This window comes from Haematobia irritans, chromosome 5 (genome assembly GCF_050003625.1).
Source record: "Haematobia irritans isolate KBUSLIRL chromosome 5, ASM5000362v1, whole genome shotgun sequence".
Classification (NCBI taxonomy): Eukaryota; Metazoa; Arthropoda; class Insecta; order Diptera; family Muscidae; genus Haematobia; species Haematobia irritans.
The window spans coordinates 109,464,516-109,488,345 of NC_134401.1; the positions used below are offsets into that span (position 1 = coordinate 109,464,516).

The 23,830-nt window shown below is 28.4% G+C and overlaps 1 protein-coding gene across 3 annotated transcripts in view; it reads left to right on the forward strand.

Annotated features, from left to right (window-relative positions):
* LOC142238399 (protein qui-1) overlaps positions 1-23,830 on the forward strand; it is a 257,385-nt gene that overhangs the window by 153,515 nt on the left and 80,040 nt on the right. For all 3 annotated transcript variants that reach the window (XM_075310038.1, XM_075310039.1, XM_075310037.1), the window contains exon 13: positions 1,581-1,763. In XM_075310038.1, the coding sequence (XP_075166153.1) occupies positions 1,581-1,763 (183 nt within the window). The remainder of the gene's footprint in view (positions 1-1,580; positions 1,764-23,830) is intronic.

Here is a 23,830-nt window from a genome sequence, read left to right on the forward strand (position 1 = left end):
CGGGAGATCGGTCTATATGGGGGCTATACCAAAATATGGACCGATACTCACAATTTTTGGCACACGTATTTGTGGTCCTACAATACCTCTAGATTTCCAATTTCAGGTAAATTGAATAAAAACTGCGGTTTCTATAAGCCCAAGAAGTAAAATCGGGAGATCGGTCTATATGGGGGCTATACCAAAACATGGACCGATACTCACCATTTTTCGCACGCCTCTTTATGGTCATAAAATACCTCTAGATTTCAAATTTCAGGCAAATTGGATAGAAACTACGATTTCTATAAGCCCAAGACCTCAAATCGGGAGGTCGGTTTATATGGGGACTATATCAAAACCTGGACCGATATAGCCCATCTTCGAACTTGACCTGCCTGCAGAAAAAAGACGAGTTTGTGCAAAATTTCAGCACGATGGCTTCACTGTAGCGTGATTACAACAGACAGACAGACGGACATCGTTATATCGTCTTAGAATTTCTCCCTGATCAAGAATATATATACTCGGAAATCGATATTTCGATGTGTTACAAACGGAATGACAAACTTATTATAACCCCGTCACCATTCTATGGTGATGGGTATAAAAAGTTGCACATCATCTCACGGTAGCGTTCGCCATTCACATTTACGCTACGATTCACATCATCTTTCAAATAGTACGTAAATCTATTGTGGATCACAGCCATTAGTAGAACTTTGTATGCAATCTATACGATTCTGCCTGACCGAACAAATGCTTCGACCACAAAAATTACACGAAGTTACAAATTTGTATCCCCATCCCTTTGTAAAGGCTATACACGGACGAAAAATGCTGTTTTTCATATGTTTGGGTGTAAAATTTATATGTTTGGAACTCAAATTTTTTAACACAATATTTGTAAGTGCAAGCGTATATTGTTCATAAACTAGCATAACATGTTTGGGGCATATATGTTAATGTGTTAGAACATATTATGTTTGGAATATAAAATTTTTGCGACTATAATATGTTTGGATGCAAACATATATTAATTTAGAAATAGTCTATAAACATATATGTGTTTAGAAAGAGAGAGTATGCTGCAAGTAAAAGAATGGAAGTAACCAATTGGCGCCTTAAAACATATATACACAAAAAAATTTCAATAAATTTTTTTTTCTACCAGTGTATGCCTAAAGTGAAACATAATATGTTTGAACAATACAAACAATAGTTTGTTTGGACCAATCCTGAAAATATATATGCTTGAAGCAAAATGTGTTTGGGGTATATGTTACAGAAGTATTTTTTTTTTTTTTTTTTTTGAGGGTGTACCAATGAAAAGAAATATTCAAGAACTACTTTGAAGGCTACCGCAGTATGCCATTTAAGGGATTAAATTCTTATTAATATACTGGTGCATTTTGTTCACCTAGATACGTATCTGCAGAATACGTTCAAACGCTCTTTCAAAAACAATTAAATATTGTAATTAGAGTAATTTGTTATAGTAACCTCAAAATATTCTTCCGTAAAAAACATTATTTGAATATTCCAATAATGCTAATTTGTTATTTTCTCATTTCTCATTTGTATTTGTTTCTTTTTTTTAGCTCCATAAAATTACTCATCATCGTGCTGCCGTGACTGGTGTTAAAGTGGTAACCACTTGTGATGTCCTCATTTCATCGAGTCATGATAAGACCATCTGTTTGTGGTCATTGGATGATTACACCCTATTGAATAGTATGCAAATGAACAGTCCAGTTCTACGTATTGACATATCATGTGATTCGGTAAGTAATGGCCTTCTCAGTTTATGAGGTCAGCCATTTTTTTTTTTGGAAATGTGTCCTACCTTAAATATAGCCCTAGTCCAATGAAACGATATCATTTCTGTCATCCTACCAAGTGGTAATTATGGTAATTTTTAATGGTTATTTTGTTTTCACGACGAACCAGAATAAATTGTCTTTCCGTGGAATGGAAGATAATTCGTAATGGTTTATGGCTATTTACAAATAATGGAAAATGTCCATTAAACCAATGCTATTGACATGGGGTAACGTTTCAAAGGATTTCCGGTAGTTGTGTGTTATGCAACACAATATTGACATTTACTGAAATACATATTGACAAAGATTCTAAGGAAATTAATAATGTTAGCTTTATAATTTACACGCGAAAAAATATATACTTTCCTTCAAACAAAATTTTAGATTATACACATAAGGAAAGTCTACAGTCGGCCGACTAAATTTGTAAAATTTAATTTCTATAGAGAATTTTTTCAAAATTTTATTTCTATAGAAAATTTTGTCAAAATTTTATTTCTATAGAAAATTTTGTCAAATTTTATTTTTATAGAATATGTTGACAATTTTTTTTTCTATAGAAAATTTTGCCAAAATTTTATTTCCATAGAAAATTTTGTCACAGTTTTATTTCCATAGAAAATTTTGTTAAAATTTTATTTCTATAGAAAATTTTGTCAACATTTTATTTCCATAGAAATTTTATCAAAATTTTATTTCTATAGAAAATTTTGTCAAGATTTTCTTTCTATAGAAAATTTTTTTCAAGATTTTCTTTCTATAGAAAATTTTGTCAAGGTTTTATTTTATGTAGAACATTTTGTAAAAATTTTATTCTATAGAAAATTTTGTCAAAATTTTATTTCTATAGAAAATTTTGTCAAAATTTTATTTCTATACAAAATTTTGTCAAAATTTGATTTCTGTAGAAAATTTTGTCAAGATTTTCTTTCTATAGAAAATTTTGTTAAGATTTGATTTATGTAGAAAATTTTGTCAAAATTTTATTTCCATAAGAAATTTTGTCAAAATTTTATTTCTATAGAAAATTTTGTCAAAAATTTATTTCTATAGAAAATTTTGTCAAATTGTATTTCTATAGAAAATTTTGCAAAATTTTATTTCTTTAGAAAACTTTTTCAAAATTTTATTTCTATAGAAAATGTTGTCAAAATTTTATTTTTATTAGAAAAGTTTGTCAAGATGTTAATTCTATAGAAAATTTTGTCAAAATTTTATTTCTATAGAAAATTTGGTCAAGATTTTATTTCTATAGAAAATTTTGCCAAAATTTTATTTCCATAAGAATTCTGTCAAAATTTTATTTATATAGAAAATTTTTTCAAAATTGTAAAAATATTATTTTATTAAAATTTTATTAAAAATTTTTATTTTATTAAAATTTTATTTCTATCGAAAATGTTGTCAAAATTTTATTTCTATAGAAAATTTTGTCAAAATTTTATTTCTATAGAAAATTTTGTCAAAAATTTATTTCTATAGAAAATTTTGTCAAAATTTTATTTTTATAGAAATTTGTCAAAAATTTATTTCCATAGAAAATTTTGTCAAAATTTAATTTCCATAGAAAATTTTGTCAAAATTCTGTTTCTATAGAAAATTTTGTTACAATTTCATTTCTATAGAAAATTTTGTTACAGTTTCATTTCTGTAGAAAATTTTATCAAAATTTTGTTCTATAGAAAATTTTGTCAAAATTTTATTTTTAGAGAATTTTTGTCAATATTTTAATTCTATAGAAATTTATTAAAATTTTATTTCTTTCATTTTTATTAAATATTTTTCCCATAGAAAATTTTTTTTAAAAATTTTATTTTTATATAAAATTCGTGCAGTTTATAGGGCTTTGCCCAAATAAATTTGACAAACATTCTTTTCCTCTGTTGGTTAAGCTACACTTGTAGTTTAGTCAATGTATGGTTTTAAGCTGAAATAAAAAAAAAACAATGCTTAAAGAACAAAACCAACAATAACAAAACAAAACGAATGGATAATTTATTTCTATAGAAAACTTTGTCAAAATTTTATTTCTATAGAAAATTTTTGTAAAAAAATTTTATTTCTATAGACAATTTTGTCAAAATTTTAATTTTATAGGAATCTTGTCAAAATTTTATTTCTATAGAAAAATATTTTATTTTTACAGAAAACTTTGTTAAAATTTTAATTTAAAATTTTAATAATTATATGTCAGATTTGTGTTTCTAAGAAAATTTTGTCACAATTTTATTTCTATAGAAAATTTTGTCAAAAGCTTATTTCTATAAAAAAAAACTCTGTCAAAATTTTATTTCTATAGAAATTTATCACAAAGTTATTCCATTGAATTTTTTTAAATTTTATTTCTATAGAAAATTTTGTCAAAATTTTATTTCTATAGAAAATTTTCCCAAATTTTCTCTAAATTCTATTTCCATAGAAAATTTTGCTAACATTTTGTTACTATAGAAATTTTTGTCAAAATTTTATTTCCATAGAAAATTTTGTCAAAATATATATATATATATATATATATATATATATATATATATATATATAAAGGGTGATTCTTTTGAGGTTAGGATTTTCATGCATTAGTATTTGACAGATCACGTGGGATTTCAGACATGGTGTCAAAGAGAAAGATGCTCAGTATGCTTTGACATTTCATCATGAATAGACTTACGATCTGCCACAACGTCGAATTTTCAGTGAATGGGCCCTAGAAAAGTTGGCAGAAAATCCGCTTTTTTATCGACAAATTTTGTTCAGCGATGAGGCTCATTTCTGGTTGAATGGCTACGTAAATAAGCAAAATTGCCGCATTTGGAGTGAAGAGCAACCAGAAGCCGTTCAAGAACTGCCCATGCATCCCGAAAAATTCACTGTTTGGTGTGGTTTGTACGCTGGTGGAATCATTGGACCGTATTTTTTCAAAGATGCTGTTGGACGCAACGTTACGGTGAATGGCGATCGCTATCGTTCGATGCTAACAAACTTTTTGTTGCCAAAAATGGAAGAACTGAACTTGGTTGACATGTGGTTTCAACAAGATGGCGCTACATGCCACACAGCTCGCGATTCTATGGCCATTTTGAGGGAAAACTTCGGAGAACAATTCATCTCAAGAAATGGACCGGTAAGTTGGCCACCAAGATCATGCGATTTGACGCCTTTAGACTATTTTTTGTGGGGCTACGTCAAGTCTAAAGTCTACAGAAATAAGCCAGCAACTATTCCAGCTTTGGAAGACAACATTTCCGAAGAAATTCGGGCTATTCCGGCCGAAATGCTCGAAAAAGTTGCCCAAAATTGGACTTTCCGAATGGACCACCTAAGACGCAGCCGCGGTCAACATTTAAATGAAATTATCTTCAAAAAGTAAATGTCATGGACCAATCTAACGTTTCAAATAAAGAACCGATGAGATTTTGCAAATTTTATGCGTTTTTTTTTTTTAAAGTTATCAAGCTCTTAACAAATCACCCTTTATATATAGAAAATTTTATTTCTATAGAAAATTTGTCAACATTTCACTTCTATAGAAAATTTTGTCAAAATTTCATTTCTATAGAATATTTTGACAAAATTTTGTTTTTATAGATTATTTTGTCATAATTTTATTTCTATTGAACATGTTGTCCAAAGTTTATTTTGATAGAAAATTTTGTCAATATTTTATTTACATAGAAAATTTTGCCAACATTTTGTTACTATTTGTCAAAATTTTGTCAAAATTTTATTTCTATAGAAAAATTTGTTAAAATTATAATTCTATAGAAAATTTTGTCAAAATTGTGTTTCTATAGAAAATGTTGTCAAAATTTTATTTCTATAAAAAAAAACTTCGTCAACATTATATTTCTATAGAAATTTGTCAAAAAGTTATTTACATAGAATTTTTTTAAAATTTTTTTTCTATAGAAAATTTTATTACAATTTTCTCAAAATTTTATTTCCATAGAAAATTTTGCTAACATTTTGTTGCTATAGAAAATTTTGTCAAAATTTTATTTCTATACAAAATGTTGTCAAAATTTTATTTCTAAATAAAATTTGTCAAAATTTAATTTCTATAGAAATTTTTTTCAAAATTTCATTTCTATACAAAATTTTTTTAAAATTTTAGTTTTATAGAAAATTTTGTCAAAATTTTATTTTGTATAGAAAATTTTGTCAAAATTTTTTTCTATAGCAAATTTTGTCAAAATTTTATTTCCATAGAAAATGTTGTCAAAATTTTATTTCCTAGAAAATTTTGTCAAAATTTTATTTCTATAACAAATTTTGTCAAGATTTTATTTCTATTGGAAGTTTTGTCAAATTTTTATTTTTATAAAAAATTTTGTCACAATTTCTTTTCGATAGAAAATTTTGTCCAAATTTCATTTCTGTAGAAAATTTTATCAAAATTTTGTTTCTATAGTAAATTTGGCAAAATTTTTTTCTATATAAAATATTGTCAAAATTTTATTTTTAGAGAAAATTTTGTCAACTCAAAGAAACCTGTGTCTATCCATATAGATGTTTGGGGCTTTATTTCATTTCCATTTTTGGATCTTATTTTTTGGATGCCTATTTCCGGGAGCCGTTAAAACTACCATGTTATTACATTTTCATTGTTTTAACACTTCAAAAAATGCAATACAATTTACTTCAATTTTCGCACGAGGTAAATCATTCCCATTAAATAGTGTACTTTTTTTTTTTTTTTTGTCTTGTGTAAGCAATCTCCTATTTTCATTGGATATTTCTCTGATACGAAAAGTTTAAATTAAGCACTTTAACATTTTCCAAAGAACATTCATTCGATTTTATTTAATTCTCTCAAATGGCTTAGGGAAAGCCATTAACTTTGTTATTCACATAAGAGCTAGCATTTGATAGAAGTGCTAGTTTCACAAATGCCATATGGGTATCTTCGGTTGCCATGATAAAACATGAGAATTGGAAACTACTTAGGGATTACTTTCCAATAAAAAGAAATCTTAACTGTCAAAGAAGACAAACATTTTGCTTTCAACTCCACTGATGATGAACCGAATTGATAGAATGTCACAAAGAGTCAAACGCAATCCAAAGGCTTTAACAAATTCGATTGAAAGCCAAACAAACATTTCCAAAGATGGGCGAGTGAGGTTGGGGTATTTAACAATAAACATAGACGCTTATTGTCTTTCTATGAAATTTTAGACGAAATATCTTTATTGCGCCCGTCTCGCAGATAGACATTGTTGGGTGAAATGTCTACATGGAATTGGCAAACACATATGAGAGCCCATGAATATTTACGTAGCACAAAACGCGCATGATAAGCACATACATGAGTATATCGGCCCATAGCCTCTTCAAGACAATCACCATTCTGACTCATTACATATGTAGGAATCCTTGAAATGGGAAGATTAACTGGCAGGCCTTAAGAAACAAAAGAATTAGATGAAATGAAAAGTTATGTATTGGGAATACACTGAAAGATGTTTATTGGCATCAAATATTTTAATTTTTTCTTAAGGATTTTGTTTATTATTGCGAATCAAAAACGCCGCTCAAAAAAAAAATATAGTTGAATTCCACGATGTTGATCTTTCCTAAAGGATTTTAGTATGATTCCGAGCCAAAAACAAAGACATTTTTTATGGAGTTATCTACCTTGAAATATAGTCTCTATAGGATTAGGATACAGAACTACTTTACGAAATTTTAATTTTGTGAAACAAGTATGGAAAGTCTGAAGTCAAATCCTTCAAATTTGTTTGGTGCTATATGTAAAGGTTTATGTTCCCATATTTACATCTGACCCGATCCGGGCAAAATTTGTGAGACTTCTACAAAATCTATAGACTATAAATCAGCTAACGCCATAGGGTGGAACACAATCTTAAAAAAATATGGCAAAGAATCAATTTTTAGGCAATTTCGCAAGAGAGCATTTATGATTTCTATAGAAATAAAATGTTGACAAAAGTTTCTATAGAAATTTTGACAATTTTTTCAGTAGAAAAAGAGTTTTGACAAAATTTTCTATAGAAATAAAGTTTTGACAAAAGTTTCTTTAGAAATTTTGACAAAATTTTCTATAGAAATAAAATGTTGACAAAATTTTCTATAGAAATAAAATTTTGAAAAAAATTTCTATAGAAATAAAATTTTTACAAAATTTTCTAAAAAATAAAATATTGACTAAATTTTCTATAGAAATGACCTTTTTACAAAATTTTCTATAGAAATAAAATTTTGACAAAATTTTCTGTAGAAATAAAATTTTGTCAAAATTTTCTATAGGAATAAAATTTTTACAAAATTTTCTATAGAAATAAAATTTTGACAAAAATTTATATAGAAATAAAATTTTGACAAAAATTTCTATAGAAATAAAATTTTGACAAAAATGTTTATAGAAATAAAATATTGACAAAATTTTCTACAGAAATAAACTTTTGACAAAATTTTCTATAGAAATAAAATTTTTATAGAAATAAAATTTTAACAAAATTTCCTATAGAAATAAAATTTTCTATCGATATAAAATGTTGACACAATTTTCTATAGAAATAAAATGTTGACAAAATTTTCTATAGAAATAAAATGTTGACAGAATTTTCTATAGAAATAAAATTTTGACAAAATTTTTTATAAAAATAAAATTTTGATATAATTTTCTATGAGATAAAATTTTGACAAAATTTTCTACAGAAATAAAATTTTGACAAAATTTTCTATAGAAATAAAATTTTGTCACAATTTTCTATAGAAATAAAATTTTGACAAAATTTTCTATAGAAATAAAATTTTGACAAAATTTTCTATAGAAATACAATTTTGACAAAATTTTCTATAGAAATAAAATTTTGACAAAAATTTCTGTAGAAATATTATTTTGACAATAGAAATTTTGACAAAATTTTCTACAGAAACAAAATTTTTGACAAAATTTTCTATAAAAATAAAATTTTGCCAAAATTTTCTTATGGAAATAAAATTTTGACAGAAGTTTCTATAGAAATTTTGACAACATTTTCTATAGAAATAAAAGTTTGGCAAAAGTTTCTATAGAAATGTTGACAAAATTTTCAAATAGAAATAAAATTTTGACAAAATTTTCTATAGAAATAAAATTTTGACAAAATTTTCTATAGAAATAAAATTTGGACAAATTTTTCTATAGAAATAGAATTTTTACAAAATTTTCTATAAAAAAATATGTTTACTAAATTTTCTATCGAAATAACATTTTTACAAAATTTTCTATAGAAATAAAATTTTGACAAAATTTTCTATAGAAATAAAATTTTGACAAAATTTTCTATAGAAATAAAATTTTTTTAAATTTTCTATAGAAATAAAATTTTGTCAAAATTTTTTTATAGAAATAAAATTTTGACAAAATTTTCGATAGAAATAAAATTTTGAAAAATTTTCTATAGAAATACAATTTTGACAAAATTTTCTATAGAAATAAAATTTTGACAAAAATTTCTGTAGAAATATTATTTTGACAATAGAAATTTTGACAAAATTTTCTACAGAAAGAAAATTTTTGACAAAATTTTCTATAAAAATAAAATTTTGCCAAAATTTTCTATAGAAATAAAATTTTGACAGAAGTTTCTATAGAAATTTTGACAACATTTTCTATAGAAATAAAAGTTTGGCAAAAGTTTCTATAGAAATTTTGACAACATTTTCTATAGAAATAAAGTTTGGATAAAATTTTCTATAGAAATAAAATTTTGACAAAATTTTCTATAGAAATAAAATTTTGACAAAATTTTTTATAGAAATAAAATTTTGACAAAATTTTCTATAAAAATAAAATTTTGACAAAATTTTCTATAGCAATAAAATTTTGACACAATTTTCTATATAAATAAAATTTTGACAAAAATTTCTATAGAAATAAAATTTTCTATATAAATAAAATTTTGACAAAATTTTCTTTAAAAATAAAATTTTGACAATAGTTTCTATAGAAATTTTGACAAAATTTTCTACAGAAAGAATATTTTGACAAAATTTTCTATAGAAATAAAAATTCTAACAAAAGTTTCTAAAGAAATAAAATTTTGACAGATGTTTCTTAGAAATAAAATTTTGACAAAATTTTCTATAGAAATAAAATTTTGACAAAATTTTCTATAGAAATAAAATTTTGACAAAATTTTCTATAGAAATAAAATTTTGACAAAAAATTCTATAGAAATACAATTTTGACAATAGTTTCTATAGAAATTTTGACAAAATTTTCTATAGAAATAAAATTTTGCCAAAATTTTCTATGGAAATAAAATTTTGACAGAAGTTTCTATAGAAATAAAATTTTGGCAAAAGTTTCTATAGAAATTTTGACAACATTTTCTATAGAAATAAAATTTTGACAAAATTTTCTATAGAAATAAAATTTTGACAAAATTTTCTATGGAAATAAAATTTAAAAAAAAAAATTCTACAGAAATAAAATTTTGACAAAACTTTCAATAGGAATAACATTTTGTAATGTATGACTTTTTTATTTGGTAGTTTTTGGTAGAATTTTCTCCAAAATTTTGGTAGATTATTTTTGGCTCGAGTGGCAACCGTGGTGCCAAGACGGGATTATAAACTACAACTAGGGTTACCAGATGATGGTTGGCGAAATCTGGGACATTGTACCGTACATTCTGGGATTTGTCGGAACAAGCAAAAACAGTCACATTTTTCGAAAATAGTTGCCCATATTTTATCACTTGGTATTTATTTTGGTAAATTTGCATAAGTGGTATGTCGTAGTCGTTATTTTCTGCAGATTTTGAAATTCCTAAATATATTTGAGCCTCTGAAACTTTCTCCCAAGATGGCTGCGATGATTTTAGATCAAACGTCGAAATTTTTGGAAAAGTTGTTTCTTAAAAGTCGGAAGCCTTAACCCATATTTATTGACATATTACTTTTGGTTATGGCAAACAAACTTTAGCTCTGAGGTGGCAATCGCTGTTTCTTTTGTAGTGCCTTTCGATACTGGGAATTTTGATATCGCCATGGAGTTTGGTATATTTCGCATCACAGTTGACGATTGTTATAGTGTCGCTTATGAGTCTGTGGTAGTGATGGGAATAAAATCAAACTATGAAATGTTGGCAGGGAATACAGACATGAATAGATTTGGACACTAACCGTGAACTGATTATAATTTGTAAAAATACATATTTGCGTATATATGTTTACATTTACTGCTCAATTGACAGCTGATGATTCGAAAGACAGTCATGGTAATTTGATTTGTTTCTGTAAGTGGTGAGTTTGAATGAAATGGTACAAAATCTGACGGACAAATGTAAATTAAAAAGTATGAAAATCCAAAACCAAAAATATTTTTCAAAGCGATTTAATTTCAAATCGTTTTCTTTTCTAAGAAACGGGAAAAATTAAAACATATGCCTTGAGTAATTGAAATTCCGGGATTTTTGGAAAATTTTGTGAGAGATTTGGGACACTTCCTGGAGACGAAATTCCGGGACAATCCAGGCGAATCTCGGCCATCTCGCAAGCCTAACTACAACCTGATATCTTACTTTTTTTACTATCAAGCATCAAATAATAATTGGAAACCCCCACAATTCTTAATACAAGTTGTTGCTTGGAGCCCATCTGTTTTGGGTGCTGTTGAACATTATACAACAGCCTGGAGCCTGTTGTAATCCGTTCGTTATAAATTATTGATGAAACTACCATGACGCTTTTATTGTTATGCTCAACTTTGTAATCTTTGAATTCAAAGAGATTTCATATTCATGATGGGTGCGATACAGAAGCATATATTCATTGTAAAGCTAACACTTATCCGTTGTAGCATAATCATATTTCCTAAGAATACCTTAAACCTGCAGTTAAAATTATTCAACTACATTTGAAAAGCATACAACAAAGGGAGATAGCTTGGAGATATTTTTGGAAAGGTGTAGGAAAAATAATCCTTTAGTTGAGCAACTCATAACACGATAAATACTTTTTACATAATTGTAAAAGTCACTTGTGGCGGGTTGGGCAGGAAGGGTGTCATGACTGAGCGAAGCTGTTTTAAAATCTTTGAAGGGGATCTTTAAAGAAATGGAAATTGCTGGAATATGCCGGTTACAGTTATAGGGTGGTGTGCAATAAGCCTTTCAACCCATCTCCTCGAAATATTGATTTGTGACCTTACAGCAAACCTATTTATGTTCTACAGCAAGATGAAACTATAGGACAATCTATTGATATCAATCTGTATGCAGGCAGATAAACTGTTTTTATCAGAGACAAGAGAGTGGTGCGATGAGAATAAAACTTGGAGGTTTATTTTTCAACTTGGTACCCTCTCAACTCGATATACTTGGCCCAGCGAAGACCCCAAGTTCTTAGTCGGTGCGAAAAATTTGTTTCCTTTAGGCCTAAAAAAAATAGTGGAAGGAATTTTTTTTAAAGTTTGAAAATAAAAAAAGTTGCACAAAGTCCAATAGAAGAAGTACTATGTAAATCAACTAAACAAATTTGATTGTGAACAGAAAGCAGGATAAATCGCTCTCTTCTTCGCCAACTGAGCCGTTTTTCTTCAAATGGTTCTAGACGTCGCAATAATACAACCATGCGAACCAATCTTGTCAGTGTTTTCCTATCTCCCCAAATGGAACGATTTCGTCCTCAAAAATCCCCCAATTAAAATTCTTCACAAAAAATCCCCAATAATTATAGTATTATAAATTTAAACTCTTCTGTATAAAATGCGTAATAATTTAAAAAAAAAATTGAAAAACTATAAAAGATTTGTTATACAAGTTTGCTAGTCACAATGAGATCATGATTTCAAAGCACAAACCAGGCGACGTCTTCTAAATGCCTAAGAAATAAAAATGGGAGTTCGGTCCGCATATATCTATGAACCAAAATGTACTTCTAAATACTCAAGAAATAAAACCGGGCGATGAATCAATTTTGCCAACATTTTATTTCTATCGAAAATTTTGTCAAAATTTTATTTCTATAGAAAATTTTGTTACAATTTTATTTCTATAGAAAATTTTGTCAAAATTTTATTTGTATAGAAAATTTTGTCAACATTTGATTTCTATAGAAAATTTTGTTAAAATTTTATTTCTATAGAAAATTTTGTCAAAATTTTATTTCTATAGAAAATTTTGATAAAATTTTATTTTTATAGAAAATTTTGTCAAATTTTTTTTTTATAGAAAATTTTGTTAAAATTTTATTTCTATAGAAAATTTTGTCAAAATTTTATTTCCATTGCATGTACACCACGTGTACTTCGTACAACAAAAAGTCTCGAATGCGCATCATTTTAAAAACCAAAAGACTGAACAAACCAACAAAAACAACAAAATTTTATTTCAAAATTTTATTTCTATAGAAAATTTTGTCAAAATTTTATTTCTATAGAAAATTTTGTCAAAATTTTATTTCTATAAAAAATTTTGTCAACATTTTATTTCTATAGAAAATTTTTCAAAATTTTATTTCTAGAGAAAATTTTGTCAAAATTTTATTCTTTGAATGTTTTTTTAATACTTTATTTCTAAAGAAAATTTTGTCAAAATTTTGTTTCTAAAAAAAATTCTCAAAATTGTATTTCTATAGAAAATTTTGTCAAAACTTTATTTCCAGAGATTTTTTTTTAATTTTATTTCTATATAAAATTTTTTCATTTCTATAGAAAATTTTGTCAAAATTTTATTTTTATTGAAAATAATGTCAACATTTGATTTTTATAGAAAATTTTGTCAAAATTTTATTTCTATAGAAAATTGTGTTTTTATAGAAAATAATGTCAACATTTGATTTCTATAGAAAACTTTGTCAAAATTTTATTTCTATAGAAAATTTTTATCAAAATTTTATTTCTATAGAAAATTTTGTTAAAATTTTATTTCTATAGAAAATTTTGTCAAAATTCTATTTCTATAGAAAATTTTGTCAAAATTCTATTTTCATTATATCATTGCATGTACACCATGTGTACTTCGTACAACAAAAAGTCTCGAATGAGCATCATTTTAAAAACCAAAAGACTGAACAAACCAACAAAAACAATAAAATTTGATTTCAAAATTTTATTTCTATAGAAAATTTTGTCAAAATTTTATTTCTATAGAAAATCTTTTCAAGATTTTATTTCTTAAAGAATTTTGTCAAAATTTTATTTCTACAGAAAAATTTTCAAAATGTTATTCTTTTGAAAGTTTTGTTAATACTTTATTTCTCTAGAAAATTTTGTCAACATTTTATTTCTCAAGAAAATTTTGTCAAAATTTTATTTCTATAGAAAATTTTGTCAAACTTTCATTTCTATAAAAAATTTTGTCAATTTTTTTTCTATAGAAATTTTTTTTCGAAATTATATTTCTATAGAAAAATTTGTTAAAATCTTATTTCCATAGAAAATTTTGTCCAAATTTTATTTCCCTAAAAAATTTTGTTAAAATTTTATTTCTATAGAAAATTTTGTTCAAATTTTATTTCCATAGAAAATTTTGTTACTATAGAGAATTTTGCCACAATTGCATTTCTATAGAAAATTTTGCCAACAGTTTATTACTATAGCCGAGTCCTGCACCGTGGAACGCCGTTCGGACTCGACTATAAAAAGAAGGTCCCTTATCATTGAGCTTAATAACATATAGAATGGGGCAGCACTGAGTGATAAGAGAGAAGCTCACCACTGTGGTATTACAATGGACTGAATAGTCTACGTGAGCCTGAAATATCGGGATGCAACTATACCTAACCTTATTTCTATAGAGAATTTTGTCAAAATTTTATTTGTATAGAAAATTTTGTTAAAATTTTAATTCTATAGAAAATTTTGTCAAAATATATTTCTATAGAAAATTTTGTCAAAACTTTATTTCTAGAGATTTTTCTTTTTTAGTTTTATTTCTATATAAATTTTTTTAAGAATTTTATTTCTATAGAAAATTTTGTCAAAATTTTATTTTTATAAAAAATTATGTCAAAATTTTATTTCTAAAGAAAATTTTGGCAAAATTTTATTTCTATAGAAAATGTTGTCCACATTATATTTCTATAGAAAATTTTGTGAAAATTTCTATGGAAAACTTTGCCAAATTCATATTTCTATAGACAATTTTGACAAAATTTTATTTCTTTATAACATTTTGTCAAAATTTTATTTCTTTATAACATTTTGTCAAAATTTTATTTTTGTATAAAAATTTGTTAAAATTTTATTTCTATAGAAAATTTTGTGAAAATTTTGCCAAATTCCTATTTCTATAGAAAAATTTGTCAAAATTTTAATTCTATAGAAAATTTAAGTACCTCTTAATTGTAGAGGAATATATTGCAAAATTAAATTAAACTGTCATTATTACAAAGAAATTTCTCTTTAATATTGTGCAAATTGTGTATCCTAAAATTTAGTTTGCATAATCTTCCATAGTAGGTCACTATTTATTACAGTGTAGGTTTACAGATATATTTACTAGGGAGCCACCGTGGTGCAATGGTTAGCATGTCCGCCTTGCATACACAAGGTCGTGGGTTCGATTCCTGCTACGACCGAAAACCAAAAAGTTTTTCAGCGGTGGATTATCCCACCTCAGTAATGCTGGTGACATTTCTGAGGGTTTCAAAGCTTCTCTAAGTGGTTTCACTAGAATGTGGAACGCCGTTCGGACTCGGCTATAAAAAGGAGGTCCCTTGTCATTGAGCTTAACATGGAATCGGGCACCACTCAGTAATAAGAGAGAAGTTCACCAAGTCGGTAATACTTCACAGAACAAATATTTTCAATTAAAAATTGATTGAGTTTGAAATCGTAATCAATTAGAAACTTAATGGACTTTCTAAAAAAAATTAAATTAAATTACCCTAAGTAATATTTTAATTAAATAAAAAACATATACACTATTCAAAATTTTATTTGAATTTAGACATATTTTTGCGGGAATAATTCTATTAATTTCTGTATATATACTCTTCATTGGTTCATTAAAAAAAATCGAACTATATTTATAGTAAAAAAATGCATATGTAGAAACTTCTAAAAACTACATACAAAATATTACAATAATTGTGAAATAATGAATAATAGTACAATAAACAATTAATAAAAAAAAAACTAAAAACTAATTGCATTGATTTGAACCAATTAAAAAATTAATTGAAAGTGTCAATGAATTCAATTTATTTTTCAGGTATTATTTTTATTTCCAATAAATTCTGTGAATGATACTATCATTTTCGTGATTGAAGCAATTTCATTTAAAAAAGTTAATTGGATCAATTAATTTCGTTTTCGAATAAGAAAACAATATTTACAATATTTTTTCGGTGTTCGCATCAGCTATAAGCATCCAGGCTCTGCCGAACTATATACAGTTTTTACAAATTTTCAATTCTTTATCGAACCTGCAATTAAGCTTCTTGTGAATAAGCTCAACAACTAAAGTAAAAAAAAAAAACCTTACATACCAGCTTGTTGGCAAAATTTAATATGCTTAAATTCTTAGCCACTAAGCTCCTTATATCGGTATGATACAATCTTCTTCATATCTGCTGTGGCTTCAACATGTAAATACTAGAGGTCTGCATCGAATAACTTTTCACTACATGTATGCAATTCGCTGTCGAATATAGTACACACACTGTCTTTCTCTCAGAGCGCAAGTAGTGAAGTGAAGAGAACACTTGCTTGTCAAATACCACCAAGTACTTATCCGAAACAATATGTGTTCCGAAAAAAAGGAACAATAAAAATGTAAGTACTTGAGAAAAAGTACAACATGGATTCTCTTCACTTCAAGTGGTACCACAAGTATTGCTCAGTTATGTGCGAAGCAAAACTTTCCATTATTATTAATCATAGATATGTATATATATCACATATTTCATATATTTATGTATGTCACACACTTACCTTAACGTTTGCCGTTCTTTATATCAATCCGAAAACATATATTATGGAGAGTAACTGTTTTCTTGTATTTCTGAAACTGCACGTGGTACATGGAGTACTCTATGAAGTTTTGTTCTCGCAACATACTCGACGTGATCACTCTGAGTACACTTCAATAAGAGAGAAAGAGGAATATGTGTTTGTTGGTAGTGAAGACATCAGAGTAGCAACAAGAAGTTACTCGTGGCTTTTGGTGTTCATTAAAATGTGTACCAATTGTTTTGCGACTCTCTCAAATATATGTACTCATTTAGCAAGTACACGTGTACTCTGCATTTACAAATGGAATTGTGCAGACCTCTAGTAAATACCCCTTAATGTTGATTTTATCCTCTCACCACCATCGTTAAGCTTTGAATATTTCGTTTGTATTTGCAAAATTACAACATGAACTAAGAAACACAAACACACAAACAAACCAATGTATTTCTGCCCAGTCTCATATCCTGTTTCGAAACACTACAGTTCTCTCAAACATATAACATGGTACTCAAACTATATTTTCATATTCACCAACTCTGCATACAAACAAGTATGCGTGTGTGAATGTGTATGATACTACCATTTGCCTTAGACTCTGATTTGAAGAGATTAAAAAACAAGAGCCTATTGAATCTAAGAACTGAGATAGACAAAACAATTGGGTCAGTGTCATTTGCAGATTATGAATCGAAGAGAAGTCAGTGGTAAAATGTGTGGAAGCAGCACAAAAACCAATGTGACCTGTTTCATCGGAAACGGTAGGGTTTGTTGACAAGCATTTTACTATGGTCATGCCATATTTTTGATTTTTTTTTTTAGTCTGAACCAAATTCATGGTCGAATGTACGGAAAGCCGAAAATGTTCTCTTCTTTTCGGAAGATTAAACAAGAAGAATGAAGAGTAGATAATCTTCATAATAGATTGTAATACGTCTACGAAATCTCAACACAAATCGATTGGAAAAATATGCTCTAAAGTTGAGAGTTTCACATTATGGAAATTTAAGTAAGGAGAGATGAATAACAAGTTAGGTTAGGTTAGGTGGCTGCCCGATGTATCAGGCTCTCTTAGACTATTCAGACCATTGTGATACCACGAATAACAAGTAAAAATGAGCGGAGGGCGACATCAAGCAAATATGGCCCCATTTAAACTTGAACCGCACACTAGATATGCTAGTGTTCTCAAGACGTCAGATATCACTTCTGATATCTGCTATAACGGGTCGCTGCCTGGTAGGCGAATTTGCAAAAACTATTGGTGCGAAGTATAATGACTAGCGTATGAGCTGTCATGATGCGGAGGAAAAGGAATCAATTAAACACCTCTTGTGTGAGTGTCCTACATTTTGTGTAAGGCGTAAGCCAATTTTAGGGGCATATAGCTTTAGATTAGTGGCGGACCTAGAAAACGTTAACTTAAGCAGTCTGTTAATGTTTTTGGATCAATCTGGTTGATTCAACAAAAGAAAATAATAGTGAAGGTTCAGTGGTTAAAACTAGAAGTGCCCATATGTAATAGGTACTTTTAGTTAAATGTGGTAGCACAATGGACTGAATAGTCCAAGTGATTCTGAAACATAATCGGGCTGCCACTTTAACCTAACCTAACCTAACCTAAGTAAAAAAAACGGAATGACAAACTTATTATACCCCCGTCACCATTCTATGGTGATGGGTAAACAAGTATATATAGCAGTAAGTTCGGCCGGGCCGAATCTTAAATACCCACCACCATGAATCAAATATTAGGGTTTCCTTAGAAATTTCAGGGGGTTTTTATGACAGATATTCTCCCAAGCAGAGCAGATCAACTAATACACTTCTCCAAGATAAATTTCAAGATTTTACCTATGAATGCTATATCAGATTCTGGATTAATAAGAACCATTTTTGTTTGAGTTTTAGAGGAATCAGTAACATTTCTTGTAAGTGTGCAAGAAAATTATAAAATAACGTCTTGATTTGAAATCTTAAATCTCTAGATTTTCACCCGAGAAATAAAATCTGGAAATTTTACATTGAGTTTCAAGCAATTTTCATGATCAGTACACCTTCTATACTCTCAAGAAGTGAAATCGGTCTATATGGAGGCATTAACATACCAAATGGACCGATAAAAAATTAATCCGATACACGTTTTTGTGAGCCTAAATACCAGAAGTGAAATCGGTCTATATGGAGGCATTACCAAACCGATAAAAAACTAATCCGATACACGTTTTTGTGAGCCTAAAATACCAGAATATTTACAATTTCAGGCAAATCAGATAAAAACTACGGTTTCTAGAAACCCAAGGAGTTAAATCGGGAGATCGTTCTTATGGGGCCTATAATAAAATATAGACCGATACTCACCGTTTTCGGCACACCTCTTTATGGCCCGAAAATACCTCTAGATTTCCTATTTCAGGCAAATAGTATAAAAACTTCGGGTTCTAGAAGCCCAAGAAGTAAAATCGGGAAATCGATCTATATGGGGGCTATACCAAAATATGGACCGATACTCACCATTTTCGGCACACCTCTTTATGGTCCTAAAATACCTCTGGATTTCCAATTTCAGACAAATTGGATAAAAACTACGGTTTCTATAAGCCCACGACCCCAAATCGGGAGGTCGTTTTATATGGGGACCATACCAAAACATGGACCGATGCTTACCGATGCTCACCTCTCGATTTCCAATTTAAGGTAAATTGGATAAAAACTGCGGATTCCATAAGCCCAAGAAGTAAAATCGGGAGATCAGTCTATATGGGGGCTATACCAAAATATGGACCGATACTCACAATTTTTGGCACACGTATTTGTGGTACTACAATACCTCTAGATTTCCAATCTCAGGTAAATTGAATAAAAACTGCGGTTTCTATAAGCCCAAGAAGTAAAATCGGGAGATCGGTCGATATGGGGGCTATACCAAAACATGGATCGATACTCACCATTTTTGGCACACCTCTTTATGGTCATAAAATACCTCCAGATTTCAAATTTCAGGCAAATTGGATAAAAACTACGATTTCTATAAGCCCAAGACCCCAAATCGGGAGGTCGGTTTATATGGGGACTATATCAAAACCTGAACCGATATAGCACATCTTCGAACTTGACCTGCCTGCAGACAAAAGACGAGTTTGTGCAAAATTTCAGCACGATTGCTTCATTATTGAAGACAGCAGCGTGATTACAACAGACAGACAGACGGACAGACGTACATGGTTATATCGTCTTAGAATTTCTCCCTGATCAAGAATATATATATATACTTTATATAGTCGGAAATCGATATTTCGATGTGTTACAAACGGAATGACAAACTTATTATACCCCCGTCACCATTCTATGGTGGTGGGTATAATGAGCGGAGGACAACGGATGAGCCTCAATAAAACAAATATTTCTGATAGAAGTATACAGGAAAAAATATAACCGTTGAATAAGGAGCATACTAACTTTATAATTCGCCTTGTACCGCATTGAAATATTGGTCTGAGACCATGTAATGTACACTTATATACTTGCTCGTGATGCAATTCTGAGCAGTGTTGGTAATATTGGGGATATTTTTCACGGATGGAGGCCAAATTTTTGAGTTCAGGACTAAACCCCCAAGTCGGGATTTTTCATAAATTTTAGGATTTTTGTGGGATTTTTTTTTTTAATCGGATTATTATACCCTGGATCACACTGTGCAACAGAGTATTATAAGTTGGGGCATATGTATGCAACACCCAGAAGAAAACGCCATAGACACATGGCATCTTTGACAATATTGCTCAGGGCCGATCAATGAGTCGATCTAGCCATGCCCGTCTGTTCGTCTGCCTCTGAACAGATGTTTGTGATCAATGTCTAGATCGCAGTTTGAGTCGATTCGAATTCAAATTTGAATCAAATTTGGATTTGGATCAGAATAGAACTCTAGAGCTAGAAAAGTACTGACAAAATTGATTGTGAGTCGATCTATCCATATGTCTCCATCGGTCCGTGGGTCTGTCCCTCTGTCCATTTGGAATCACGCAAACATTCCAACGAATTTAAATATCTTTAAATTTAGCCCGAAGAATAGAAATTTTTGGGGACGAAAGAGTCCTGATTTGGGGACAAAAGCTAGAAAAATACAGGCAACACTGATTGTGAGTCAATCCAGCCATATCTCTCCATTGGCCCGTGGATCTGTCTGTCCATCCATTAGGCATCACGCTAACTTTCCAACGAATTGAACTATCTGCTTTAAATTTGGCACAAAGAATGGCAATCCTTGGGGACAAAAGAGTTCTGATTTGGGAACAAAAGCTAGAAAAATAAAGGCAACACTGATTCTGGGTCAATCCAGCCGTATTTCTCTATCGGTCCGTGCTTCTGTCCGTCCGTCCATTTGGAATCACGCTAAGTTTTCAACGACGTGAAATATTTGCTTTAAACGTGGCACGACGACATTTTATGGCTTCCTATATACTAAAGGTCTCCGGATGTTGCAAATCGAATTATTCGTTTATATGTTACATAGGTATATATCCCCTTAGATCGAAATTCGGTATTCACCCTTAAGCAATCACACAGAAATTGCTTCACATCGGTCATTAATTAAATATAGCTCCCATATTTGACTTCATGGGCGTCCTGAAGGCTGATTTTCCATCTCCGATCTGTTGGACTTTTAATTTCATCAGCGTTTTGAATTCTTATTTTCCTTCCAACCGCTTGAAATTGAGTACGTAATGTTTATATTGTCCCTTGGGATTGGATTGTTGCTTAGTATTTGTTCTGTGACATTAAATTTCCTTGAAATTCATATAAAAGATGGATTTTCTCTTTTTAATTTTAATTAAATTAAAGATTCTTACTTATACAAAGTCACAAACCTTAGAATAAAAACCACCAGCACCTAACCATTTGATGGGTTACCAACTCACCTTTACTACCACACCACATAAAAGTTTATCTAAGTTTTTTTTTGAGTAATCAACTTGTTTTACCACAACTAACAAATTGCTAATTAAAGTTTAAACTAAAGCGAATCACTAGATCTCAACTGCTTGTCTCTTCTCATCCTGATTCTATAGTTGTGTGTGTGTGTGAGAGTGTTTTTCATTTTTATTTTCATTTAAAGAGAAAACTTGTTTGTTTTAGTCACTATTATTTGCTAAAAAGCAAGCTTCTAGAATAAACAAAATGGGCAAATAGCACAAAACACAAAAACCTTGGAAACCTTAACCAGCATCTAAAGAGCTACGCTAGATAACAAGTAAAGGAGAATAAAAAAGAAATGGAATGAATGATAGCAACCAGAAACAAGTATATGCGGCCAAAAGTTCGGCCAGGACGAATCTTAAATGCCCACTACTATGGAACGCCTACAAGAATTTTCTTTGGAAACTCTTGCACAATATTCCACTCCAACCATCTTCACAAATTTCCTCTTCAAGTAAAATTTTGACAAAATTTTATAGAGATAATATTTTGACAAAATTTTATAGAGATAATATTTTGACAAAATTTTCTATAGAGATAAAATTTTGACAAAATTTTCTATAGAGATAAAATTTTGACAAAATTTTCTATAGAGATAAAATTTTGACAAAATTTTCTATAGAGATAAAACTTTGCCAAAATTTTCTATAGAGATAAAATTTTGCCAAAATTTTCTATGGAGATAATACTTTGACAAAATTTTCTATAGAGATAAAATTTTGACAAAATTTTCTATAGATATATAATTTTGACAAAATTATGGATAGAGATAAAATTTTGACAAACTTTTCTAAAAAATAAAAGGTTGACAAAATTTTCTATACAGATAAAATTTTGACAAAATTTTCTATACAGATAAAATTTTGACAAAATTTTTTATACAGATAAAATTTTGACAAAATTTTCTATAGAGATAAAATTTTGACAAAATTTTCTGTAGAGATAAAATTTTGACAAAATTTTCTATAGAGATAAAATTTTGACACAATTTTCTATAGAGATAAAATTTTGACAAAATTTTCTATAGAGATAAAATTTTGACAAAATTTTCTATAGAGATAAAATGTTAATAAAATTTTCTATAGAAATAAAATGTTGACAAAATTTTCTATAGATATAAAATTTTGACAAAATTTTCTATAGAAATAAAATTTTGACAAAATTTTCTATAGATATAAAATTTTCTATAGAAACAAAATTTTGACAAAGTTTTCTATAGAAATAAAATTTTGGCAAAAAATTCTATAGCGACAAAATTTTGACAAAATGTTCTATAGATATAAAATTTTGACAAAAAAAATCTATAGAGATAACATTTTGACAAAATGTTCTATAGAGATAAAATTTTGACAAAATTTTCTATAGTGGTAAAATTTTGACAAAAATTTTCTATAGAGATAAAGTTTTGACAAAATGTTCTAAAGATATAAAATTTTGACAAAAATTTCTATAGAGATAACATTTTGACAAAATGTTCTATAGAGATAAAATTTTTATACCTGGTTTCTCCGAAAGATTCAAAAACTCTGAAATTTATGACAAGGACAAGATTCAACTCGCTTTCAGAACGCACAATACAATGGACCAATTCTATGGGAAAACAAAATCAAAAGTTAAAAAGGAGGACAAATCAAATTTAGTATACCAAATAAGATGTAATGGAGACGGGTCCGACATTTGCCAAAAGGTATATGTTGGTACTACAGGAACTAAATTAAAGACGAGAATTTCATCCCACAAATCTGACCACAAGGCTAGAGATAAGCCATTGGATCAAAAGACGGCACTCGCAACCCACTGTACACAAACTAGACACAGCCCGAATTTTGACGATGTAGATGTATTAGTGCAAGAGAGTAATCCGTTCCGACGATATACCTTAGAGATGCTTTATATCACCGACGTTCCCAGCGAGAAGAGATTAAACTTTAAAACAGACACAGATAAATGTTCTCATATGTATAGATACATCATAAAAAAACACGGACGCAGACATATTTAGTTGGCAATCAAATTTTCTAAAAAGCAGACGTAATCACTCTCTACAATTTTTTGATTATTTCCTAAAAATACTTTAATGTAAATATAAATTGTTTGTGTTACTCGTACATTGTGTACTAATATTTGTTATTTATGTAGATCC